The 25,124-nt window shown below is 39.7% G+C and overlaps 1 protein-coding gene across 1 annotated transcript in view; it reads left to right on the top strand.

Annotated features, from left to right (window-relative positions):
* Nucleotides 1–25,124, top strand: part of LOC109928744 (ankyrin-2-like) — a 909,810-nt gene that overhangs the window by 779,917 nt on the left and 104,769 nt on the right. Inside the window, exons 24-27 of the mRNA XM_048605114.1 lie at nt 1,749–1,893; nt 9,671–9,682; nt 14,263–14,365; nt 14,870–14,973. Of these exons, the coding sequence (XP_048461071.1) occupies nt 1,749–1,893; nt 9,671–9,682; nt 14,263–14,365; nt 14,870–14,973 (364 nt within the window). The remainder of the gene's footprint in view (nt 1–1,748; nt 1,894–9,670; nt 9,683–14,262; nt 14,366–14,869; nt 14,974–25,124) is intronic.

Raw genomic sequence — 25,124 nt, 5'->3', positions numbered from 1 at the left:
ACTGGGACAACACCAAAATCCTGGGACAAGCTAAGCAGAGACAGGCAGGGGAATTCCTAGAAGCCTGGCACTCCACAAAGCATGCTATTAACAAACACATTGAACTCGACCCCATATACACTCCACTACGAAGGAAAACCGGAAGTGAGGCAATCCAGCTCAATGGACACCAGAGTTTTAAAAACCAGGCGGGAAAACATACCGACGCTTCATCGGAGGCTGCACTGAGGATGTTACCAAGCACGGTAACGAAACGTCTGCGGAACAACAAACTAGCTCGGTGAGCCAACCAACCTCAACACCCACAACCCGAGCTACAAATCTACTCCAAAACCTTATTAGCATTTAAGAGTTTATTAGCGTATTAGAGTTTAAGCGCAGGGAGGTTATGCTGGAACCATATAAAATGTTAATTAGACCACATTTTGAGTATTTCTTGCAATTCTGGAATCCATATTACAGGAGACGCAAGTTTACACTGGAAAGAGTGCAGAGGCGATTCACCAGAACGTTATATAACAAAGTGTGGAGCTGGAGGAACACAGCAGGCCAGGCAGCCTCAGAGGAACCGGAAAGGAGCTGCACACTTTTTTTTATCTCTGCATCCAGCATCTGCAGTTCTTGCTATCTCAATGATTTATACTTCACCAGAGCATTGCCTGGGCTGGAGAGTTTTAGTTATGAAGAGACGTTGCACAGACTGAGGTTGTTTTCCTTTGAATAGAAGAGCCTGAGGGAGGGCATGATTGACATGTATAAAATTATGAGGGGCATAAGGTAGACAGAAACTTTTCCTCTCAGTGGAGTGATCAGTGTGCATATATTTAAGGTAAGAGGCAGGAAGTTTAGAGGAGATGTGAGGCAAGATTTTTTTCATCCAGATAATGGTGGGTGTCTGGAACTCGCTGACTGTGAGGGTGATAGAGGCAGAAACGTTCATGAAATTTAAGAAGTGTTTAGATGTGCTTTTGTGATGCCAAGGCATACATGGCTATGGGCCAAGTGCTGGATAATGGGGTTAGAATAAGTGCTCATTCTTGACTAGTGCAGACTTGATGAGCCAAAGGATTGTCATCTCTGTAGATCTCTGACTTAATGATACAGGATTAGACGGTGATACTGGAACTGACTGTCAAGGAGTAGTAATGGCCATTCCTTGGTACTTGTGTGGCATGACTGCCACTAGCAACCTAACATAAAGAAAATGACTGAAGAAAACCCATTGGTCCACTTGATTTCATTCCGACAGTTGTGATGCTCTGGGCAACACTTCATGTTCAAAATGTACACTTCCTCATCACCCAGAGCTATGGAATCTCCTGGAAGAGGTGAAAAGCTAAATAAAAGCTCGGGCCAATTACAGCAATTGTATTTTCAACAGTTAAAGCTAGTTTAGGAGATCACTGTGTTATGAAGTACCACCTTTTATACAAGGCAGTCCCTTTCCTAGAGAGAAAATGATTCCAGCTTTCTCTTGATCTGATTCAGAAAATCTGTTTATGTCAGCTGACAATTGATGTTAAAGGAGTCTCCATCAAGTTTCAAGTTGCAGTGCATTGTTTTGTGTAATGTGTTACAGTCACTAGGTTATTTTCATACATTTTCTCTCGGTCTTCAGTAATAAGCAACTGCTGCTCTAATGTTACTTGACTGTGCATGGTTAGTTTCCAGCCAGTGTCTCTTTTCATCCTCGGTCACTTTGCAACTCAGTGCCTCTCCTGACTGATCAACTGTCTCTTATTCCCAAGGAGATGATACAATGACCGGTGATGGAGGAGAGTACCTTAGACCAGAGGATTTGAAAGAACTCGGTGATGACTCTCTACCGAGCAGTCGATACCTGGACAATATGATGTATAGAGGAATAGGACGCCTTGGAGAACGCTCAGACAGGTACATTTCTAATCAGTTACTTATTTAAAATTCAGTAAATTCATTGGCTAAGAGAAATTCTAGACTGAAGCAATTATAGTCAAATCACGGTGAGACAAATCGAATGTGGACTGCCCCTAAACTTGTGTTAAACAGAGTTTTGAGACAGCTGAAGAGGCGCCGCATAATCTTATTTGCCTACAAACGTGCTCTATGTCAAGAGATACCAAATGTAAACATGCAGATGTAGTAACTATGTGAAAAAAAGTTTCAATTTTTTTCCTACCTTTCAAAGGCCTGACCTTGTACAGCAAAAGGCATTGAAAAAATACTGGGTGTCAGCTCTTGAAAAACACAGCAGTACTTTCCAGTTAGTGCACTGTCTTTGGACAAGTCCGCCATGTCAATGCAATCAGACATGTTTTCCATGTTTTCGTGCTGCAGGGTGAATTCCTGGAGCACCTCGCCAAACTTTGCAGTTTTAGTTGGGGAAACGGGTGGGTGAGTGGGCAGGCACTCATCAGGCTCTTCATGGTTTTTCAGGGTAATGATCTTTCTTTTCTTTCATCAATATGTTGTGTTCACTTTCTGATTCAGTCATCAAATAATTCTGGAGATCATCCAGGTAGCTTTATTAGAGTCATAGTCTGTGGATAATGCTTTGCAAATGCAAAACAATGTGGCTTCTTAGACTTACCTATCACACAAAGGGACGTCTTTTCCACATCAACCATGTTGGCGCAGACCATAGCAGTGATGTGTTTCTTGCTTCACTTTCTGCCATTACACATTTCATCTTTAAACAGTTAAATAAAATAGTAAAACAGTCTGATTTCATCTGCATCAGAAACATCATTTGGTGCTTATTTGTTCATAGCATAGATGAGACTAATTTGCAGTGATTGCTACAGGCCTGCCCATGATTCTGTGCACTGGCATGGCCTAATTCTGCTTCATTTGGTGGGAATGGTCAAATGACAAGGGTGGACAAGTTTAGCTAATCTGGAGTTACCAGTCTGTACCATCAATTTATTGCAGACATCATTCTTTTGGATTTCCTATTCTGCTGACAGGAATGGCTGACAACCTTGCCACATCCTTTCTACAGCTTGGGCTATCCAGATAGTAAAGCCACAGACACCTATCAGGAAAGCTAATAATTCTTGTTAGTGGTTTGTGGATCAAAGCTTTTGTTTTTTTCATAAAAATTTTACAAGATTCCAAGCAAAGCTTAGGAGTAGCCAAGCTGCTAAAAGGTCAAAGCTGCATCTCAGGAGAATCTAACTAATTTAGCAGAAATAATGAGCTCTTTTGATAGGCATTTCATTCATTCTCATGCCAACCACTGATTTTTATTTATAATCTCTGGAAGATTTGTGGGTATGGTATCTGTTTATTCTGTTTTTTTTTATTGTGTATCTAGTTGCAATTAATAAACCATAATATTAACTTACCTTGGATTAATTAAAAATTGCCGTGCCTAACTATAATCCTTGCCTCTGCATTTTACTTAAATTTTATTTAAAATAAATGAAACCCGAATGTGGCACACTTCTAAGTTTGGTTTATTGATCACCTGGGAATTGTAAGCAGATGGATCTCGCTAGTCGATTTGCAGAGTACCATGTTCATGTTTCCACAGGGCTGAATGAGAAAGTATATACTAGATGGTAGCATACTCAACCACACAGGAAAAAAGATTAAGTGTGTGATTTCCAGTCTGTACTTCATTGATGAGTCTCAGCTGGATGGTCGTTCTATGCTCCAGTTGCTCTCAGTACACTTGAGAGAGGGAAAGGAAACATCAGCCAACCATACAACCGTAATCAAACCAACAACAAAAAATGTGCATTTATATCAGCACCTTTAATGTAGTAACGAGTCTCAAGGCATTTCAGGGACCTATTATCAAATAAAATTTGATACCAAATTATGTGAGAATACATTAGGACAGTTCACTAATGCTTGGTCAAAAAGGGCATCGCGATGAAAGAATTCTCTATTTGAATCTGTGAATCTGAAGGTACAGCTGCCAATAGTGAGCATCTAAATTCAGGGATGTGGATGAAGCTAGTATTAGGGAGCACATAGATCTTAACTCGTTGTGGCTCCACTGGAAATTTATACCTAGGGAGGATGATCTTCTATAGGGATTTAGAGTGAAGGATAAGTATTTGAAACCAATGTGAGTCAGCAAGTTCCGGGGAGAAGGGTGAACAAGACCTCATGGAGTTGGCCTGCTAGCAGGAAAGGTTATGGCAGGTTTAATTTTACATGAGTTAGAAGGTGGGATGCCACCCTGGAGAACATTGGAATAGTTAAGTCTCAATATAACAAAGTCATGGGAGGAAGTTACAGCAGCAGACAACAGAATCTTCTGGGCTCACAGGATGTGAAGAAGGAGCTAGGAGGGCTGGAAAATTAGGTGGACTGTCACTGAGACAGATACCCAACACCTTCCTGCCACCACCCAAGTAAATGCCAGATAGGAGGGACAGAGGACATCCTTCCCATTCTGCCTCCACTTGAGAACTTTAAGTGATCAATTGACAACCACTTAAGGGTCTGTTCCCACCTGGGCAGCCATTATCTTCCAGTTTAATGATCTCATAAACCTGGGTGCAATGCTTGCTAGTTGGTAGAGTGTCTTTGATTTGCAATAATTTGCCATGATGGAGGACATGTACATAGAAGAGGAGTATGGCTGCTGACAGTCACACCACTGCTCTTGCTCTTGACTCAACCCCCCAACTTTGCCTGCGAATGCCTGCACCCTATCAACCCCACCACATCACTAACAACACACCTTTGTCTCTGCTCACTGTGGCATCTTGGGAGTCCAGGGCTGCTGATTTTGCAGCTATCCAGTCCTCCTTGGATGTGTTGCTGAGTCCTGGAGCTATCAGCCTCCAATTGATCAGCATCTACAGGCGGCAGTTAGAGGAAGGCCAACAGTGTCTGCCGATGTGTTTGATAGGCTCAGGATGCAGTGGGTCATTAGACTAGATACTCACCTAACAAAGAAAATTATACCTCTGGTCACCATTGGAAATTGCTGCATAGTCGCAAGTATGCAGTCTTGTCGTGGAGGCAAATATGGATCAGCCCAGGGACAAATCATATTTGTTGTGAATAATGATTTTTTTTAGTTTCACTTCATATACCTAAAGTAGTAGATATTTGAATCATTGGAAATTGGAATACAATGAATTTACTTGGATTTCAGGTTGCTCTTAGGCAATCAGGAGTATCTGTTGTCTGCACTAAATGCATAGAAATATACAAGTTCAGTTGAGAATAATGTTAATTCTGGAGGAATGGTGCATTTTTAAAAGATTTTATTGTACTGTGCCATTTGTGGATAACATGCAAGTGAAGGTCTTTATCTCTACAAAAGTAATTAACCATAAATTACAGTGACAAAGTTGACCTGGCATATCAGATAACTTCATCATTTTCTTTCCCAAAAGTCATGCTCGTACATACTCAGTGTACCAATAAATTCTCTCATCTTTTCAGCCATGATGTAACATACTGATAAAAACCAAAAGAACTGCAGATTCTGTAAATCAGGAACAAAAACACAGTTGCTGGAAAAGCTCAGCAGGTCTGGCAGCATCTGTGAGGGAAGAAACAGAGTTAACGTATCGGGTTTTTAACACATGGTCATGGGAATTTAACACATGGTCATTCTTTGGGTGGGATTTGACTGACATTTCAAGTACACTGAGTTTGGTGGCTCACTTTCGCTGTTTGATGGATAAGTAAACCCTCATTTTGATGGGTTATTTTTAGCAGTTTTAAAGGTTGACTTATGCCCAGAAACTTGCTGTCGTTATTGATACTGTAGATGTTGGTGTACAAGTCCCATTCTAAGAACTTCACGTAAAAGTTGGAGGGAGATCAGAGCAAATATGTAGGCAAAATTCTAAGAAGTGCAAAAGTAATAGGGCAGGAAGTGTATGTAATAACTCAACAAGAAATGCAGCAGTTCCAGACTTCATTTCAGGGAATGAGGGTGGTAAAGTATAAGATGATAGGGATCATAATTCAATTAGAGTTAACACTGCTATGGAAAAGGACAAAAGGAGACCAAGAGTAAAAGTGTTACATTGGAGGCAAACAAGATGTCCTAAGCCAAGATCAAAAGTAGACAGGAAGAAGTCAACTCCCCTCAGCCTCTTTGTTCCAAAGAAAATATGTACTCTAAGGTACTTTTGTTCCTCTATGCATATCAGTATTCCCGTGGGTCGTTTCCACTCCCCCGTACATTACCTCACAGTTCTCAAGACTTAATCCCATTTGTATCTGTGATGTCTGCTTCTTCAGTCCCTTGATATCTTCCTGGAATCTACTGCTGTCTTCCCCACTATCGGACACTATTATTTTGTATCATCTGCACATTTCTCAATTATGACCCCTATATTTAAATTTGAATTAAAATATTCCAGATACATCAAGGCACTATGTACTGAGCCCTGTGGAATCTACCGGAAGCAGCCTTGCAGTCAGTAAAGCGCCAGTTAACCATTAGCCTTTGCTTCCTGCTACTGAGTCACTTTTGGAACCGGCTTGCCCTTTTCCTTTGAATCTAATGGGCTTTTGCGTTTCTGACCAGTCTGCCATGTGAGACCTTTTCAAAACTCATTCTAAACTACATGTGGAATAAATCAAATGCATTACCATCAACCGCCTTTTTATAATCTCCTCCAAGTATTAGTTTATATTTATCAGACACATCTCCCCTTGATAATCCATGCTGATTCGCCTTGCGTAATCTGTGGTTTTCCAAATGGTTAATCAAATCGCTCAGAATGTTTTCCCCTCATCTGCCCACCACTGCAGTTAGACTGGCCTGTACTTATTCAGTCTATCATTTTCCTCTGTTAACTCTTCTTCAGTGTTTGACACCACTTCTTTAGCCAAGGGGGATTGTATAGCGATGATCCATGACTCCAATATTTCTCTTAACAGTTTGGGATACATCTTATCTGAGCTTTGTAATTTATCTCCTTTCAAAACAGTCCCCTCTCACTATATTTATGATATCTAATACTTCACATTCATCCTCCTTACATACAATGCCTGCATCTCTCTCCCTCCTTATTTCATAAGAACAATGCTTCCTATCTCCTCAAACTTTTGGTCTTTCATGGGCTCCACTCTTACCTGAGTTATCCTCAGTATTTATAAAACGTCTTTAGTTTTTCCTGATTTTATTTGCCATTATAGTTTCATGAACTGGCTTTGCTCTATTAATTCCATTGTAATTTACCACTGCAACTTGGATACACCTTTCGGCTTTCTGTAGTATTGAATTTGGTATCTTAAAAATCCTCCTTGTTTGCCTTATCAGATCCTTAGCGTTTAAGAGGCGATTTCTTTTTTGTGGGCCTATTTTTTTTCTGACCCTTCATTACCTGCTCCTTGAATGCCTTCCACTACTCAAACACTGATTTACCTTCAAGTGCCCTAACCAACAAGACTATGGACAAAAGCACTAGTAAGTAGGATTAGGTTGGATAGTTTTGTTTTACCTCAGCCAAATATCTCTCACCTAGTTCTGTTCTTGCTATTGAATCATAGGTACCCAGCTTTACTTCACCATAACCTTTCTTAACTCCTCCACTTCACAAAATTATTCAGATTGCTTGTACAGTGGTACTGCATGAGCAGAAATGACCTCTTATTAAATATTGAGAAATGGATCCCATTGACTTTATTCTCTACTCCAAACTCCATTCCATATCTACCAACTCCATCCTTCTCTTTGGCAACTATTCAGGGCTGAACAAGACTCATCATTACCATTGGTGTCATGTTTGACCCTCGGTTGAGCCTCCAATTACGCTATTGACATCAAAGGCTGCAGACCGGTTTAGAAGGATAAAGAAGAATAGGTTATGTTTTTCACAGTCACATAGGATGTTATTTGTGATGTTGATAAAAGTCCTTTCAGTGCTGAGTGAATCATAGAAATTTACAGCATTAAAAGAGGTCATATGCTCCATTGTTTCTGTTTAGGACGAGAAAAGCTATCTATGTCATCATTCAAATTATCTAGTGCTACCTCCGCACATCACCCACCTGTGCCTCTGCCTCAGGGCTGAGGGCTAGAGGGATACCTTTCATATAATTTTTTCTCTTTACAAGTCTTGAGGCACAAGACTAGCCGTATACACAACCCAACTCTGTGCGTGGTTGCCTCCTCATTGTGTTTTCAAGGTCATGAGGCTGGTGCCCATTAAAAGCCAACATCCACCTGTTCCATACTCCCACCCCACCAAATGACAAGCTGAGTATCAGGCACCACCCCCCCCCCACCTCCCCCATGAACCTCAACCGCTATGCTATGAATTAAGTTTGCAGATTCTGGAATTTTCTCAATTCATGGGAGAAAAAGGCAGACCTACTTTGTGTTTATTAAAACACAAAGTTTCACCAAAGTAATATAGCTTTGAAGTATGTCTGTTTACCAGTTTCAACCCAACGATCTTATGACTTTTGAGCCCCAAGCTGAATGTTCCATTGCTTTGAAAGTGTTATTTTCTATCACAGCTCAATAATTCTGTTCATGAGAAGGAAACAAAACCCGCAACTTGGAACAAATTATTCCAGTTCTATTTGTCTTTGCAATGTATTCTTGTAAATTTAGTCAATTTCTGTCCATCTGTCTATGGCAAACTGCATTTGATTTAAACTATGATTCCTCTACCCCACCGCACCACCCACTGAGCTGAATATCTTTCACAGATTTCAACCATAAATTTCACTTCCTACAGTCTTGAGTTTAAAATTCTCATCATTGTTTTCAAATTCCCCTATGACCTCATCCATCAATATTTGTAATGTCCTAATACCTTCCTCCATCACAATGCTTCAAGATATCTTGCTCAAGCGTTGGCAGGACAAATTGAAAGAAAATTAGAGGAATTCTTTTGGTATCCTCATCAATACTTAACTCACAAACACCAAAAATAATTTATCTGATCACTAATTTGATTGCTTTTATGTCCCTTGTGTAAATGGCTGTTGCAGTTATCTACACGACCACTGTAATGTCTGCATTTCAAAAGTAATTTTATGACTGTGTAGCATTTTGGGACACCTTAAGTATGCACAATACAAAAATATGAATGCAGATTTTTCCAGTAATTTTGGGGGAGTGGTGTAAATTGGAAGTCAAGCTATTTATCACTGGAAGAGATGAAAATGTGGAGGCAAAGTTAGTCCATTTTACTTAGTGATATTGATAGACATTGGGAGGAGGTCACTAGTTTGACGAGCAACAGACAGACCTGAAGAAAAATCATTGGTCCAGAACTCAAAATATTTAATTGTTGAAAGGAATATTGAACATCTGGCTACATTAAATTGGTAGAAGAGTATTGCTTGGCATTTGGCAAGGAGCCAAGCTGCATGTAAATTACGAGGCAATGGATATTGCTTTTTCCTGTTACTAACCAAGTCTTTAACGAATTATTCAACTCAATGTTGTTTCGACTGTGTATACTGTGTATATATGGCATCACAACATCAGTGAAATGTTGTTCTTTTTCTGGCATGATACCATGAGCTTCATTAGAGAAGAAAAAATAAGTCCATGTCCTCCTATTCCTTCTAATTGTTGTGGTAAATGTGGGGGAAAATGACATGTATGTTAAATTAGAAGTTTATTTTCCTCTCTGTTAATACCGTTGTTCTGTATTCATCTGCATGTGTGAGTTTTGCCATTGTTCTGTCATTCTCCCTTCATTGTTGCTGTTTTCCCTCTCCTTTTTCATATGCTTCCACACAGTGGTGTAAACAGGTAGGTGGCCCTTGACGCAAGAGTAATGTCACAGTGCTGTGACAGTGTCTGTCATCCACTTTTACCACTCTGGTAAATCTGCTTGGGGTTGGGGCTTGAGCCAATCACCTTGCATCCTGAAACTGCTTTCATGGCTGCATCGCTTGTTTTCCTACATTCACTGCTAAGCTGCTCACATCAGGCTAGGTCTACAAGACCATAATAATGCTGAAACAGCTACCATTACTACCTTTCTTTTTCTTGTGACTGCTGGCCTGAGATTCAGCAGCCTGGATTATTCAGCTGGAATCTACCACTGATTGACTAAATGGGGGTGGGAGGGGGGAGGCGAGTCGAAGCTTGATTATGATTTTATATTTTTCTTCCTCTGCCAGTGGGTTGCTGGGTGTATATTTTTAGGAATACAATCTTGCTGCAGAGACACAATTTGTTTCCCTCTTCCAGGTATTTGTTGTGAAAAAAATTGTAAATGTGATTTTCTTTGCATCTTGCTAGCAGTCACATCTATTTTACTGTTTACTGTGATCACCTATTTTACTGTTTGTGCTATTACTGCTGTCTCTGATGTACTGCCTGCCTGTTTTCAGGATTAGACAATGCATTGTACTGCGATTAAAAGAAATTATGAACGTTATTTTATAGACATTGGCATTTTATGCATTTTTATTAAGGCTTTAATAATATATGAAAATGATTACATTATTATTTTTTAATTCATTGTGACCTTTTGTCATGTCACATAGACTATATACCGAAACCAACCACGTAGGTTTTGTTGCTCTGACTTATTTAGCTGCCATATTAAGGTAATGCAGAACTCTGGGAGAAATGCTTCAGTTCTTTTTCCTTACATCTTCATCGCTGAACTTGCTATCCTTAGGCTTGAAAGAGAAATGCATATGCTTAACCCTTCAAGAGCTCATTTGTACTTGAGTCACTCAGGGTAAATGTCGCATGAAAGTGTCACTAGCAATCTCCCCCTGAGTGTTGAGATGATAAAAAAAAACATCGGAAAAAGAAATAAAAGAAAAAAAAGTTGTTGCTCAATGGCACAAATTATTAATTTAGTTTAATTATTATGAACATCTTGTCTTGTAATATATTCTTCTCTATTGAGTCTGGTGTAAGCTGATACCTTGAATATTGTGTTCAAAACCTTATGCAACGCATAAATGCTTACTATAAGAAGGAATATTTCATAATGTGATTTTGACAAAAATTTGAGGGAGCTGCATGGTGTCAAAAATCACAAGAGAAATCCAGTACGTGTCTCTATGGTAAGTAAAATTAAGATGCTAAATAAAAATGAAAATGAAAGAACTATGAATGCTGAAAATCAGAAACCAAACAATACACAAATTGCTGGAAAAGACTCAACATGTTTGGCAGCATCTGTGGAGAGAAATCAGTGTTAATATTTCAGGTCTAGTGACCCTTCAGAAAAATTAAGATGCAATTTGCCACAAGGATTTCTTGGGGTAAGACAGTATAAGGGAGTTCTTGGGTCTCTCCTGACTCAGACCTTTCTTAGTGGCATCTTTATCAAATCCAGTCAAATTTGGAGAAGAAAATTGCTAGCTAGTTATTTTGTTTCTTTTTAAGAATTTTCTTACTGACAGTTACTTGCAATGGTATCACACATGGCTCCCTTATCTGAAGTGAAGAATTTGACTTCAAATTGGCTTGACAGTTATTCAGTTGCCCTTACCCAGGGATCCTCCTATGTTGCATTCCATACGGCTGGTATGATTTCCTGGGAGGTACTATAGTTACATACTCTTGTTGTTTACTTTTGTCAGATAAATGGGAATACCCTTGTAGGTGACTTCACCCACTAGCAGGTATACTAGCAACTCCAGGAATGAGGAAATTAGTTTCTATAAAACAAAGATTTAGATGTAAATCTCCTGAAACTAATATTTTTCTATCAGACTGAAGTATGCTTTCAGTCAAAAGTCTTCTCTCCAAACTTACCCATTTCAAAAAATTGTTATGTATAATCAGGTTTCTTTGTGTTTGAGGTGACAATTCTGTGTCACCTGAGAAAGCATTCTTCCTTTGTGCATTTCAAATATGTCTGACTTGCTGAAATGTTTTATTATGCAAGAATAGACACTGATTGATGTCTGACAAATAATTGTGTGCTAGCCAGAATAATGTAACTTGGCTGATCAAAACACCAACTTATCATCAATGTCATCGCCATAAGTGATTTATAAATCACATTTTACAAAAACATAAACCTACTGTAAAATTGTAAACTCTCAGAAATGTACCACTAGCCAACCGCAATGCTTTCCTGTACTGTTGGAATGAAGATAAGTCCAAACATGAGGAATGCAATTTATATAATTTTGTGGAAGGTAATCTGGCAAAGCAGGTCACCTGTCCATTGGAGAACATGCTGCAATTTTGTTCCATTTATTTCAGCCACCACCCAGAACGTTAGAAAGAAGATTGCCCTTGAGATATTTTTGCATTGCTCTAGAATAATACAGCATTATCATAAGGATGTTGAGACACTAGTTGAAGTGCTAAACTGGACATTATTAGAACAAAGAGGTTTACCTTGTTGGAAAGACTGAAAAGGTTGGGCTTTTTTTTCTCTGGAAAGTGGAAGGATGGGGGATAATTTGCCTATTAAATATTCTGAAATTATTTGATGAAATAGATGTACAGAAAATGTCTCCACTGTGGGGAATCCAAATCTAGATGGCATAAATAAAGGAAATTAACTAATATATCCAGCAAGAATTCAACTTTTTACCCAAGAGTGGTAAGAATATGGAATTATACAACGAGCATTTGAAATGAATAAGAGAGATGCACTTAATGGAAAGCTGATAAGTCTGTGAGGGGGAGAAAGGAATAAACTATCATGCTGGGTTAGGCAGAATAGAGTAGATGAAGGCTAATATGGAGCATAGATATCAACGTAGGCAAATTGAGCTGCCTACTTTGTTTCTGTGCTGAAAATTCTGCATATTTTGTGCAATAATGACTCGTAAAACTGCCATACAGTTATAAGGGACCAGCTTTCTTATCTGAGGCAGCAATTACAATCTCAATTAAACAACATGCAATGAGTAGGCAACCAAAAGAAAGTGAGAATTTAAAAGGAGTGCAAAAATCAAAGGAGTTTTGAACATTGAGCACAAGGCAGACACTGAGAGAGATAATAGGAACTGCCAATGCTGGAGTCTGAGATAACAAGGTGCGGAGCTGGATGAACACTGCAGGCCAGGCGGCATCAGAGGAAGAAGGGTCCAGACCCGAAACTTCAGCTTTCCTGCTCCCCTGATGCTGCCAGACACTGAGAGAGGCTGTTCCAGAGAGTACCGGCATAGTTGCAGTTCTAGAGGATAAAATAGGTACATAAGAATCTTTGAGAATGGGAAAAATGGTTATTGGCCCAGTAAGTTTGTTCCTTTTTGATAACTTGCAAACTCAACTGTCTTCTTTCTCATAATAGCACTCAATTCTCTTTACCTCTATAAACAGAAAAAAAAATGTATTGAATTCTTTACCAGCTTCAGTGATCTATGCTGCCGTCGTATTACGCAAACCTCCTATTTTTAAGTTGAAACTGATCCGCTGGACTTCCCATTTCTTTCTCTTATTGCCTTTCACTTGCATCACTTGAGGGTGGAAGCCCTTGCCATTGTGAGTAATCCAACTTGAACAACTTTGTAAGTTCCTGACTTTAATATCTGCTCATAGTCGACTTCTTTCTGATGTGACTCAAGTATGTGATCTTGCAGGGTTGAAGGTGATTATAACTGCACCTCTAAATATCTGCTTATAATATACTAGCAACTTCTGCAGGCCTTTTGGTACACAGCACAGTCACATAATTAATGTAAGTCATATGTGACTGACTAGCACTTGCCTCAATGTACCTTCCAGGGGTTTCTACAGAAAGATTAACGTTTATGTTGGTGAACAAATTTGCATAAAGCCAACAGCGAGTTTGCTCAACACCACTCTGGGATTTTTGGAGTTAATTTCTAATTCTTTAATTGCATGTTGTTTACTCAAAAGATATATCCTTTAAAGCCTTCTGATTCTCTTAGATCAGTCATGGTTTGAATAATTAAAGTGTGAGCTTTTTCAAGTGGAGGAGGTGCTATCTACTTCTTTCAAATACAATTTGATTTCTTCATGTCAGATAATAGTTTTTTTCAGTTATTTTCCCATATAATTTAGGATATTTTAAATAATTAAAATTGAAATAAAAGCAAAATAAACCATAATTCTGTGCAACATCTCATATTTGCTTATTTAGCAGAGTAGCTCACAATTTATTGTTCCTTTAGTTTAAATCCGCTATCATTATTAAACTGTTTTGTGGGGACTGTTTCTATTTTGACTGCTCCCAGGAGTTAGGATTTGACCATTTTGTCCCTTGAACACAGGGTATGCTGCCAGTGTTCCTGCTTTATTTTCTTTTTATTAAATCCTAGTCCCCTGGAAGTTGCATAATATGCTAATAGCATGCTTTCTTCACTCTCCTGCCCATCCTATCCCATCACATCGTCACTTTGCTCCTGCATTTCCATGGCAACTGAACAACCCATCAGCCTACGATCCTTCAGTTCAGACAGGTCCAACACACCAAGCCATGGCCCATACCAGAGGGACAGTGCCATGATTGAAGAATTAATCACAGCTACAAGTAGCCAGGTATGTAACATTGCAGCTTGGATGCAGTCTGAATAGCATTTTTGCTGTTTTAATGTATACTTATGCCTTGATATGCCTCAGGGAATTTTTAAACGACATACAATATTTTCACTAATTAAAAGGAATTTTCTTTGCTGTACATCTAATGAGTTATACCGTTTTGGTTTATTCGAAAATTGGTCTTGAATCTTCTGTTTGCACTTTCTCCTCAGTAAAGTTGGAAAGCTAAGGAATGTTGTAGCACTTTGGATGTTTTGCTTTACCTTTCAAAACAAATTTAGTGCTAAGTGGTTTTTATTGGTAAGAATTCTAATATTACTTAGAATGGGAAGTTACTATATGCATCCATTAACAATTTAATTGATTTTGAAATGAAGGATCTTTAAATACTCTAATTTTTCAGCATGTGCATTGATTCTAACTTTATGTAGACAGTCTAATCAGAGGTTACACAACAAAAATTGATGCATTAACTCTAAAATAAGTATTTCTCTGAAACTGCAGGTAGCTCTGGTCAAGGGCCCTGACAAGGACTCCTCATATCGCTTAAGTTGGGAAGGAGACAACTTGGACAATGTGGCTCTTTCGTCGAGTCCAATCCATTCAGGGTGAGACATATCTTGCAAGTAAACATAAGTAGGAGCAGCGCATGTGTTTGTGGAAGAGCTGGGAAAATAGCATGTATTACGCTGCATTCACTGAGAATGTCCATGATCTTTCATTTTGCACTCCGGATTTAACTGAGAAAGTGACTATTTTGAAAAAATAAGTTGCAACCTGTTTATCATTTATAAAAAATGTCATTTTAACATATTTTCCAGGCCTGGCAATATTTTCATTGACTTTTTTTTTCATGAACTGTAAACAGCTTATTGGAGAGATGTTTTGATTTTGTGGATGATTATCAGACCTAGAAGGAGGGTTTCTCATTCGTATGGAGCAAGCAGATGGAAAGTAACACTTTCCCTCATATTTGTCCTTTAGGAGGCACCTCTGAAAGAGAGAGTTCAGTTCTCTCTGTATACCAATGCACAATTTACCATGCACCATATCATCCTATTTAGGATACTTTAGAACATATATTACTTTGACTAATTCAGTTTTCTCTCTTTGGGAAGTGATTGGTAAGACTGAAGTTGGTGAGATCTGAGACACTAGAACTCTTTCTGAGGTATAAATGTTACAATTTAAAAGTTACTTTCAAATTTGTTATTGAAATTAAAAGAAATTTTAAATGGAAAATTTGTTGCTGCTCATTAAAAATGGTTGTTTTTGATTTTGAAATGCGTAGCTACAGAATTCCTATCCGAGATTTCAACAAGTGACACAGAGTGTATAAATGTACCAAATTCCTACAGCCCACACTATTCAACCAGCCAGACAAAGACTTTCTGTCAGTGTACAAAACAATTTTAAGTAGCAGTGCTAAGAGTTCAGGATATCAAACTTAGTGTTTAAAAACTAACGTTTAAAGGAATAGTAGATGGTGACTCACTAAGTTTTCTTATAACCGTCCTAAGCATGGCTTCAAAGCAATTGCATTTTCAGCAGAGAACTTGATACAGCATGAATCTGAATAAACATGTTTAGCCCTATTAACAAAGGATAGAAGATAAATATTGAAAAATCCAATGCAGTATAAGCCATTTAAGTCTACTTTAGAAAGAAGGAAACTGATTTGCCCTAATTCATTGCTGTGAACTGGCCTGCTGGCTTAGTATCCATCCATTTGGATAAACCACTGAGGCAAGACAACTGCAATTAGTTTTTAATAGAATTTTAATCACAAAACATCATTAGAATATTGGTATATTTCAGCTGACTAGGGTACCATCTGTTTGAAATGCCAATTAGTTGGGTACCTTACTGAGTGGGGAGGTACAAGACTGAGCATCCAACAATGAGAATCCACATTTTTACAGCTATTCAATCAGAACTGAGAGTTATAGCTGATAGATTTGTTGATTAGCCTCCCTGATTAGTGATCTTCTTGTTCTCAGTCTCCTGGCATTTCAGTCAGCTGTGAAACTCAGCTGTTCTACCAAAACTCAAACACAGCTGAAAAACTAAGAATCGGTCCTGGGTACCAATGGAATAGTGAAATCTCAAAATTGAATATGATGCAGTAATCAATAATAGAAACCATTGAATTGAGAATCCACAGGTACAATAGTCACTGACAATTGGTTGATTTAGATAAATTTGTTACGATTGCAATATCCTTGTTAAATGGCTTTTACTGTATTTTTAGATAAGTTTAGTGAATGCCGTAATGATCGACTACCTGTGAAATTGTCATAGTTGCTATCTCAGCGTATATTTAATGTTCCCTTCCCCATTTATTGATCTTTTTTAAATCCCCCATTGCTGCCTCCCACCTTTGTATCTTATCCTTCAGCTACTGGAGCAAGATGGTGCAAGACATAGGAACCTTACAGCCAGCAGGGTGAGAAGATTTTTATCCTATCTGTCTGGATTGGATCTGAACTCGTGGTTGGGTGGGAAGGGATTTTAAGTCCACCCATCTGTTGGTTTCTGACGAGGTGGGCTCTCGTTTACTTACCCACCAGATTGTAAAGGATGCTTCTAGACAGGCAGCTAAGGCTGGAAAGGTTCTACTTTCTATATGGCTTTTGCTTTTTCTAATGTCCTTGATTCCCTGCCATAATTTTAACTTGGCTTGAGTGGAGAAGCCCCATGGTTTTCACACCAGATGATGAAAATTGGGAAACTGAAGAATCCCTCTTTTTCTATAGGGCCTTGAGGAGCATGACATGCCTCCAGACAATGTAAGGAAAGTTTAGATGTCCTTTCAGTTAAACTCACCTGCCTTTAACTATTACATCACCTCCAAAATGCTTCTTTGAGAGTGCTTGAAGCTTGCTTCACACTACTTCCCTCTAGAAACAGGCAGGAAGTTGACTGACAATGTGATAATGCAATGGTTATAATCACCATCACCTCCAACTGGAGTAGACAACTGGAAAACAAGCTCAGAACAGGTAAAAGACCTCCCAGGTCCCAGAGGTCAGTGTCTATCTGAACCCTGTTCTGAGGTGGATGAACAATGCATCATGTTCTAGATGAAAATGTGTGATTCCTTGTCATTTCAGACATCTGTGTTCTTGTTAGTAGCTGACATTATAATTTGAAATTAATCTGTCTTCGTAACTGGTGACCTGTACTCAAGGACTGAAATAACTTTGTTACCGTCTTTCATTACTACAAATATTTGTCATTAGCAATTACATGCGATAAATCTGCCAACACTTAACCTTAGTAATTCAGCAACAGGAATCAATTTAAGGCAGTGTGGTCAACATTACCTCCAATGGCAAAGCTATTGGGCTGAAGCTTACGATAAGTTGGCTGTCACTTTCACCAAACGTCATGGAGGGTCTCTGTCTGAGAGGCCTAGCAAATTTGCTTGTGCTATTATTCCAAACTTACCTTGTTAGCTTCCTACCACAATTCTATGATGCCTGTCTGATCCAGTGCTAGCTCAGCTCTCCCACTTGCCACCACTGCTAGGATATCTTGACATCCCCCATTCAGCAACTCACCCCTTGTTGAGCAGAGAATCCTGACCATGACTGTCCAAGCTACCAAATGACCATGCTTACGCTTCTGAACTGATAGCGAAGGCTTTACTTGATATTATTGTACTGGAACCGAACCTCCCAAGAATGCCGGGTGTTTCCCTTGATTTCACCACTTCCTTCAGGCTTTGAGACATTTGCTTGCAGCACATGTAATGTGTTATCTGAGTAAGCACTGAGTAGGTGCGAGATCGAGGCAGCGAGTTGACCCCTGAACGAATGGTTGATGAATAGCATGATATGTTGTCTGGTTTTATGTCTGCACTGAATGAAAGTACGGCAGTATTGTGAAGCTTTAAACTGAGGCTGAAGAGACAGAGTTAAAAAAAAGACAAGATCAGGCAAAGCAGAGATGCTGTAAGCATCTAGGTAGGTGCTAACTGTGTGAGGTTTTGGCATGCAGCCCAGAGATGCAGCCTGGTCCAGTCTGTCCCTTGCAGAGCATTCCAATCCTACTTATGTGGTGTGCTTCATAGTGCAGCATTGAAATGGCGATGTACACTTTGGAGCAGCAATATGAAGGTGTGGAGAGTTTGGCGCATTGTCAAATGTCAGCATCCACGGATGTGTGGTCTGTATGGCCAGTACCCTGGAACACGCCTGAAACATTGGTGCAGTGTCCAAGATTGAGGTCCGGAAGAGCAAGCAACAATCTGGAATTGCCAGGCACCCATTCTGATTTGGAAGTCAGGAATTCTCGACATCTGGTTTCTATCTGTCCCATGATATGATACAAACCTGCATATTACTGAGGTGAGATTCACCGTTAATAAGGGTGATGACAACAATAATTGGCATCTCACTGTTCTGTAGCAAGAATCTCAACTTGATATCCAGAATTCTTGTTGGAAAATGCAGTAACTGTTCCCGACGTTGAGATAGGCCTCACTTGACTTCTCATGTGATTCTTTCAGATTTCTTGCCAAGATCCATATTGTTCAGAACCCTGTAAGATTCTACTCATTACATTTCCTTTACACAGTAATTGGCATTTCAAAATAATCAAAATAATTTTTCCAGAGTGGTACTTCCAGCTCATCAATCTATTTTATTTCTTCTGTTACAAAAAGCTAGACTCTCCCAAGGAGAAGAGAAAACAATTTAAGTAGCCAAGTTCAGATTAGTGAAGTTATTAAAATTAGAAAAATGAGCTGAATCCTACCAAAATTGCAATGGAACAGTGAGATCCCTATTATTGCTGTCATCACCCTTATTAACAGTGAATCTCCACAAGGCCTTGAAATTTCTCATGCGATCTTTCCCAACTCGCCTTATCAACTATGCACCACGTCCCTATGATGGCCCGCCTTGTCCTCTTCTCCCACCTGCTGTAGGCAGATGTATGCACTACTGCTATGATATCCCAGGATGCCTGGTGCCAATGCCATCTTTCAAGTCCAGCTGTGTACTCAGTCAAGTGCTGGCCATTCTCCATGGGTGAAGTAGGTGTGCAAGCACAAACTGATGCTTCTCAAGGCACATAGGTGGCAAAACTTACTCTTCATTACACATACATGTGCACATTTTTACTTCTATTTCTATTTAAGACTGAAGCTTATCTTCTCTTAGCTTTACCCCATCTTCCAATGCTAAGTGAGTGCGACCCGCTCTCCAGTGTAGGACCATCACATACTGGAATGTTTCAAACATTTAATATTTCAAACGGTTGAAAGTGTTCACTTTTATTCAGTAACAGCAAAAGTAAACAAAAACCAATTCGAAGCTGTGTTTGCTTCTGGGAACAGCATGGACTGCTGGGCTTTGACTGCAAATTTGTTGGTGATTAATGAGTGATCGCTGCACCCAGCTGTCAGCTACTAGAACTGGGTGTCATTTAAGTCTCATCTGGCTTGTCGTGTTTGCTGCTGCTATGCTTTACTGTGTAGAAGATGAAGTTCCTCCTGTTCAATACCCTCATCATCCTGCTCCAAACACTATTACTGATCTCCCAGCTCGTCAAAGTCCATGATATTCCAACACAGAATTATGCAAAGCAGAACAGGAGCATTTATATGGAGTTTTTCAAAGGAATGGATACCCAAAAGGCACAATCCGCCGTTACGTCTGCGACAGACCACAAGAAGACAGACACAAACATCAGAGACATATCAGACCCCTAGGTATCAGGGTAGCTCACAAACCAACAACCATCATGCGACAGCTACTGTCAAACGTAAAGGATCCCCATACTCTCAACCAATAAAACTAATGTAATATAAAAAATACCGTGCAAGGACTGTGAGAAACATTGCATAGGCCAAACTAGAAGAGAACTGACAATAAGGATACACGAACACCAACTAGCCACCAAGAGACATGACCAGTTCTCATTGGTCTCAATACATATGGACAAAGACGGACATGAATTTGACTGGGACAACACATTCACAATAGCACAAGCCAAACAGGGACATGCCAGGGAATTCCTGGAGGCCTGGCGTTCCAACTGGAATTCCATCAACAAACACATTGAACTGGACACGATATACAAACCACTGAAAAACAGAATTGAAAGTGATGTCAACCACCCCAGCAAACTGAGGCATATAAATAACAAGTGGGACAGAACACCAACGCTTCACTGGAGGCGCACTGACCATGTTACCTAGCAGGGTGACGAAACGTCTGCAATCAAACACACCGGCTTGGCGAGCAAGTGTACAGCCTCATCCACAACCCGAGCTACAAATCTTCTCAAAAACTTTATGGATTATGCTCCTTCATGACACACACGCTAGCCAGCCCATCAGTTCTTAGCCACCACAGATTCCCCACACCTTATGGAATTATGTCTAGCTCTCAACATTATCCCCTGGGCCCTGGACCTACAGTAGAGTAATGTCCACCATCATGCTATAATGACCCCCCACAATGTTCCATGCAATTTTTCTTGCTGCTGTTCAGACCTCTGAGGCCTTGATGGCTTCTCCAGGAGCATGCCAAACGATGTGCGTGGAGCTTACTAGAAGCGCTCTGAGATGTTGGTGACTGGTGTCTAAGATGGAAGTCTGGATGAGCAACCAGTGTGCCGGAGTCACCAGGTTACCAATTTCTCTTGCATGACGTTGTCGGCTTGCTCACTGAGCTGGCTAGTCATTCAGTGCGGCCTCCGATGAAGCGATGTTGTTCTACTCCATTTGGTATTTATATGACTTGGTCTGTTAAGTTGGGTTATGTCATTTCCGGTTCGGTTCTGCATGGGTTTGTATATGGGGTCTTATTCCATATGATTGTTGATTGCATTATGGGTTGGAAACCAGGCCTCCAGGAATTCCCGTGTATGTCTGTGGTTGGCTTGAGCTAGGATAGTCACGTTGTCCCAGTTAAGTTGATGGCCTTCATTGTCTGAGTGCACTGAGATGAGGGAAAGTTCGTTGTGTCATTTTGCTGCTAGCTGGTGCTCGTGTATCCTGATGGTTAGTTTCCTTCCGGTCTGGCCGATTGTAATGTTTGTTGCAGTCATTGCAAGGTATTTTGTAAACTGCGTTGATCCTGCATGTCATGGGTATAGGGTCTTTGGTCCTTGAGAATGTTTGTCGTAGGGTGGTTCATCAACAACGGGACCAAATTTATGAGAGAAGAGGAAGACAACAATCAACATCCTTTCTAGATGTCAGGGTAGATCGAATGACCAATGGGGAGTTCCAGACCACAGTATATAGGTAAGTCACACTGACCAAATCCTCAATTTCTACAGCAATCACCCCAACTTCCACGAACAAAACTGTGCTAGGACACTATTCAAATGGGCCACAACTCGCTGCGATATGCCAGAACTGCACAGGAAGGAGGAAGAGCACCTATACAAGGTCTTTGCTAACAATGGCTATCCCAACAACTTCATCTATGGGTGCCTATTAGATAGACAATGCCAAGTGTACGCCCCAATACACTGGCCACACTACCCTACATCAAGAACATATCAGAACTGACAACGAGACTTCTACGACCACTAGGAACCATGGTAGCGCACAAACCCTCAGCCTCTCTATTACAAATACAAGGACCAAAAATCCCATAACCATGACATGCAGGACCAACACAGTTTACAAAATACCTTGCAATGACTGCAACAAACATTACATCAGCTAGACAGAAGGAAACTAGCCATCAGGTACACAAACACTAGCTAGCAGCAAAATGACACGACGAACTTTGACTCATCTCAGTGCACTCGGACGAAGGCCATCAATTTAACTGGGACAACGTGACCATCCTAGCTCAAGCCAACCACAGACACACACAGGAATTCCTAGAGACCTGGTTTTCAACCCATAATGCAATCAACAACCGAATGGAATTAGACCCCATATACAAACCCATGCAGAACAGAACCGGAAATGACACAACCCAACTTAACAGATCGGATCATATAAATACCAAGCGGAGTAGAACAATATTGTTTCATCAGAGGTTGCACTGATAATGTTACCTAGCATGGTGATGAAACAACTGTACGATAACCAGCTAGCTCATCCACAACCCAAGCTACAAATCTTTGTAAGAACCTTAAATCTCTTGTATGTCGGGAATTGTCTAGTTTCTAACAAGCGGGGGAAGAAAGGGAAACTGTGTATCAATGAAGTGAGTTTAGGCCATAAGATGTTAATGCATGCTAATGAGTTCACACAGGCCTTTTGCTGCTCATTAGTGAGAATCACATCTCGCCATTCAACATTTGGCTGGAAATGGAACTTTTTGCTTTTGGGGTCGAGCAGCTCATTGGTAGCCATCTCATGTGAATTCCCTCACCTTCTCACTAAATCCCGTGTCATTCAGTGCCTGGGAAGATTCCACCCTTACTTTCACTGATAGACAGATAGAAATAGTCTAATTCTGAATTAGATGTTTAAGATTTGTGTTTGGCATTGTTCTGATGATTCATTTCTGCAAATAGTAGGTCTCTTGACCGTGTGGATTGTTTTTTTATTGTGGACTTATTACTCTTTTGGTTGAGCAATTACTACTCCTTTTAAAAGAAAAAACAGCAAGTTCTACTGATTCAAGGTACTTTTCCAAACCATGCCCCACTATCAGTAACATAGAAAGCCTTACAACCATATGGGAACCTTTCTGGATCATTTTTTTAAAGCCAGTTCTCACAGCAGAATTCCAGCAAGTGCTCAGTTGAACAGCAGGTAGGTTATCTACCTAGATAGACGGTCAACTCTATCCCCCTGCCCTTGATATCGATCCGAGGGGTTTTGCAGGGAAATGAGGCATACAACTAAAGCAGGATACACATGTGACTGCTTTGACATTTTACCCAGGGCCCAAGTGGGGACGTCATTGCAGTTTTGCTGCAAGACCTTATTAGGTCAACAACCATTGGAAATGTTGAAGAAGCACTCCAAGTGAGTTGGGAAATATCTCTTGTGGCCAGGAGGAGCAGCAGTGTTCCTTCAAAATGTCAAAGGAAATTGCAGCCTCCTTTGCATCAGACCTTTTCCCTTTTCTCTCATAAGACATTTATGAATCCTCATCTTACCACAGAAGCTGGTGGGCAGCCAAGAGCAACTTCGTCTTCTGCTGTAGCAGCTTCCCTCAGTTTCCTGGCAGTGTACTGCGATAGTTCAATTATCTAGCTTCTTTCATATTTGACCTTGTGCTAGGTTTCTAATTTCTTGCTTTCCCTGCATATTCTGTTTCAGCTATTCTTCTCCAGTCCCTGAAAGCGAATCAAGGTGAAGATTTGCATCATGACTTTGTGTGGTTTTATTTGTTTTCTTGTGTTTTTGTACCCCTCCTTTAACCTTGGGTCAAATGCCTTGGTGCACTCTTGCCTTGCATGTTTGCATTAACTTGACCACCAAAAACGGATGCAGGTTTTAAAATTGTAGTTTTGTTTTTCAGACTTTTCAGATGTTTTTGTTTTTGTTGACTAATGAAAATTTACACTAAAATGTTTGTTCTGTCTTTAAGTGTCAATGAAAGAAGCACGACACACATCAACCTTTCAATGACCATTCTGAAAAAACAACTTTGTCTATTTTTACACAGCTGCAGTAACAGTACAAGTGTTTTTCAAAAGCCAATGTTATTCTGCAGCTATAATTTTCACCCGAAAGGGCATCAATGATACAGAGCACTGAAGTGGTTTTCCTTTTTTACTCACCTGACACTTTGATGAATGAGAAGGCTATAACTGACATTATTACTGGTGCACTATGAACATTTTCACGCATACTCCCTTTGCTGGTGTAAAACTGTTTATGCAAAGAATTCATGAGGTGAGAATCACACTGTTTGGAATTCTTTCTGAGCAATGGTAACAGGAATCTTATTGACATATTCAAAGAAGTAACTCTTAGTACAGTATTATAAAAATAAATAATCGAACCAGGATAATAATAATAAAAATAATATAAATGTTTCATTTATATTATGCACTGAAATTGCAGCAATTCAATTAAAATGGCGGGGGGTGGGGAATGGTAATTTGATTTGATGGAGTATCATCTCTGGACTTCTTGTATAAAGTCACTTTATAATGGGAACAAATCGTTGATTGGAATTGTACTTATTATGCAATGAAATAATAATATTCGTTCAAATTTCAAGCATCTGCAGTATTTTGCTTTGTTTTTAAAAATTATTCTTTTTTTTCCTCTTGTATGAATATCCTCTTAACAATATTAACACTTTGCCTTTTTGAATCTTGTTTTCTCGTTTGTGACAACTAACTAAAATGCTTTATGTAGTAACATTTAATTTTTTTTGGAAGGTAAACTTACCTGTCTGCTTGAGACTGACAAAATATGACACAGTTTCAGCTTTGAACACAATCTGCAATCTGTCCACAAACTGCAGTCAAAATATTAAATGTTTTGAGAAGTGCTTTTCTTGTCAAGTGATAACTTGATGTGGTTACGTTAATACGGTTACAAGTGAGTTCCCCACGGAAATGAGCATTTTTTAATCATTTAAAACCAAGCCTTGGACATACTGTTGAGCAACGCCATCAGGATGAAAATACAGCAAGAACGAAAGTCTCACCCAAAAAAATGATATTTACCTTTAAAGTTTTAGCAAAGATTTGTAGCTCGGGTTGTGGGTGAAGTTGTTAACTTGCTCGCCGGGCCGGCTTGTTTTTGTTCAGACGTTTTATCACCGTGCTAGGTGACATCATCAGTGAGGCCTCCGATGAAGCGATGTTATTC

The sequence above is a fragment of the Rhincodon typus genome, chromosome 1 (assembly GCF_021869965.1).
Source record: "Rhincodon typus isolate 14 chromosome 1, sRhiTyp1.1, whole genome shotgun sequence".
In the NCBI taxonomy this organism is placed as follows: domain Eukaryota; kingdom Metazoa; phylum Chordata; class Chondrichthyes; order Orectolobiformes; family Rhincodontidae; genus Rhincodon; species Rhincodon typus.
This window is presented reverse-complemented; position numbering and strand designations above follow the sequence as displayed.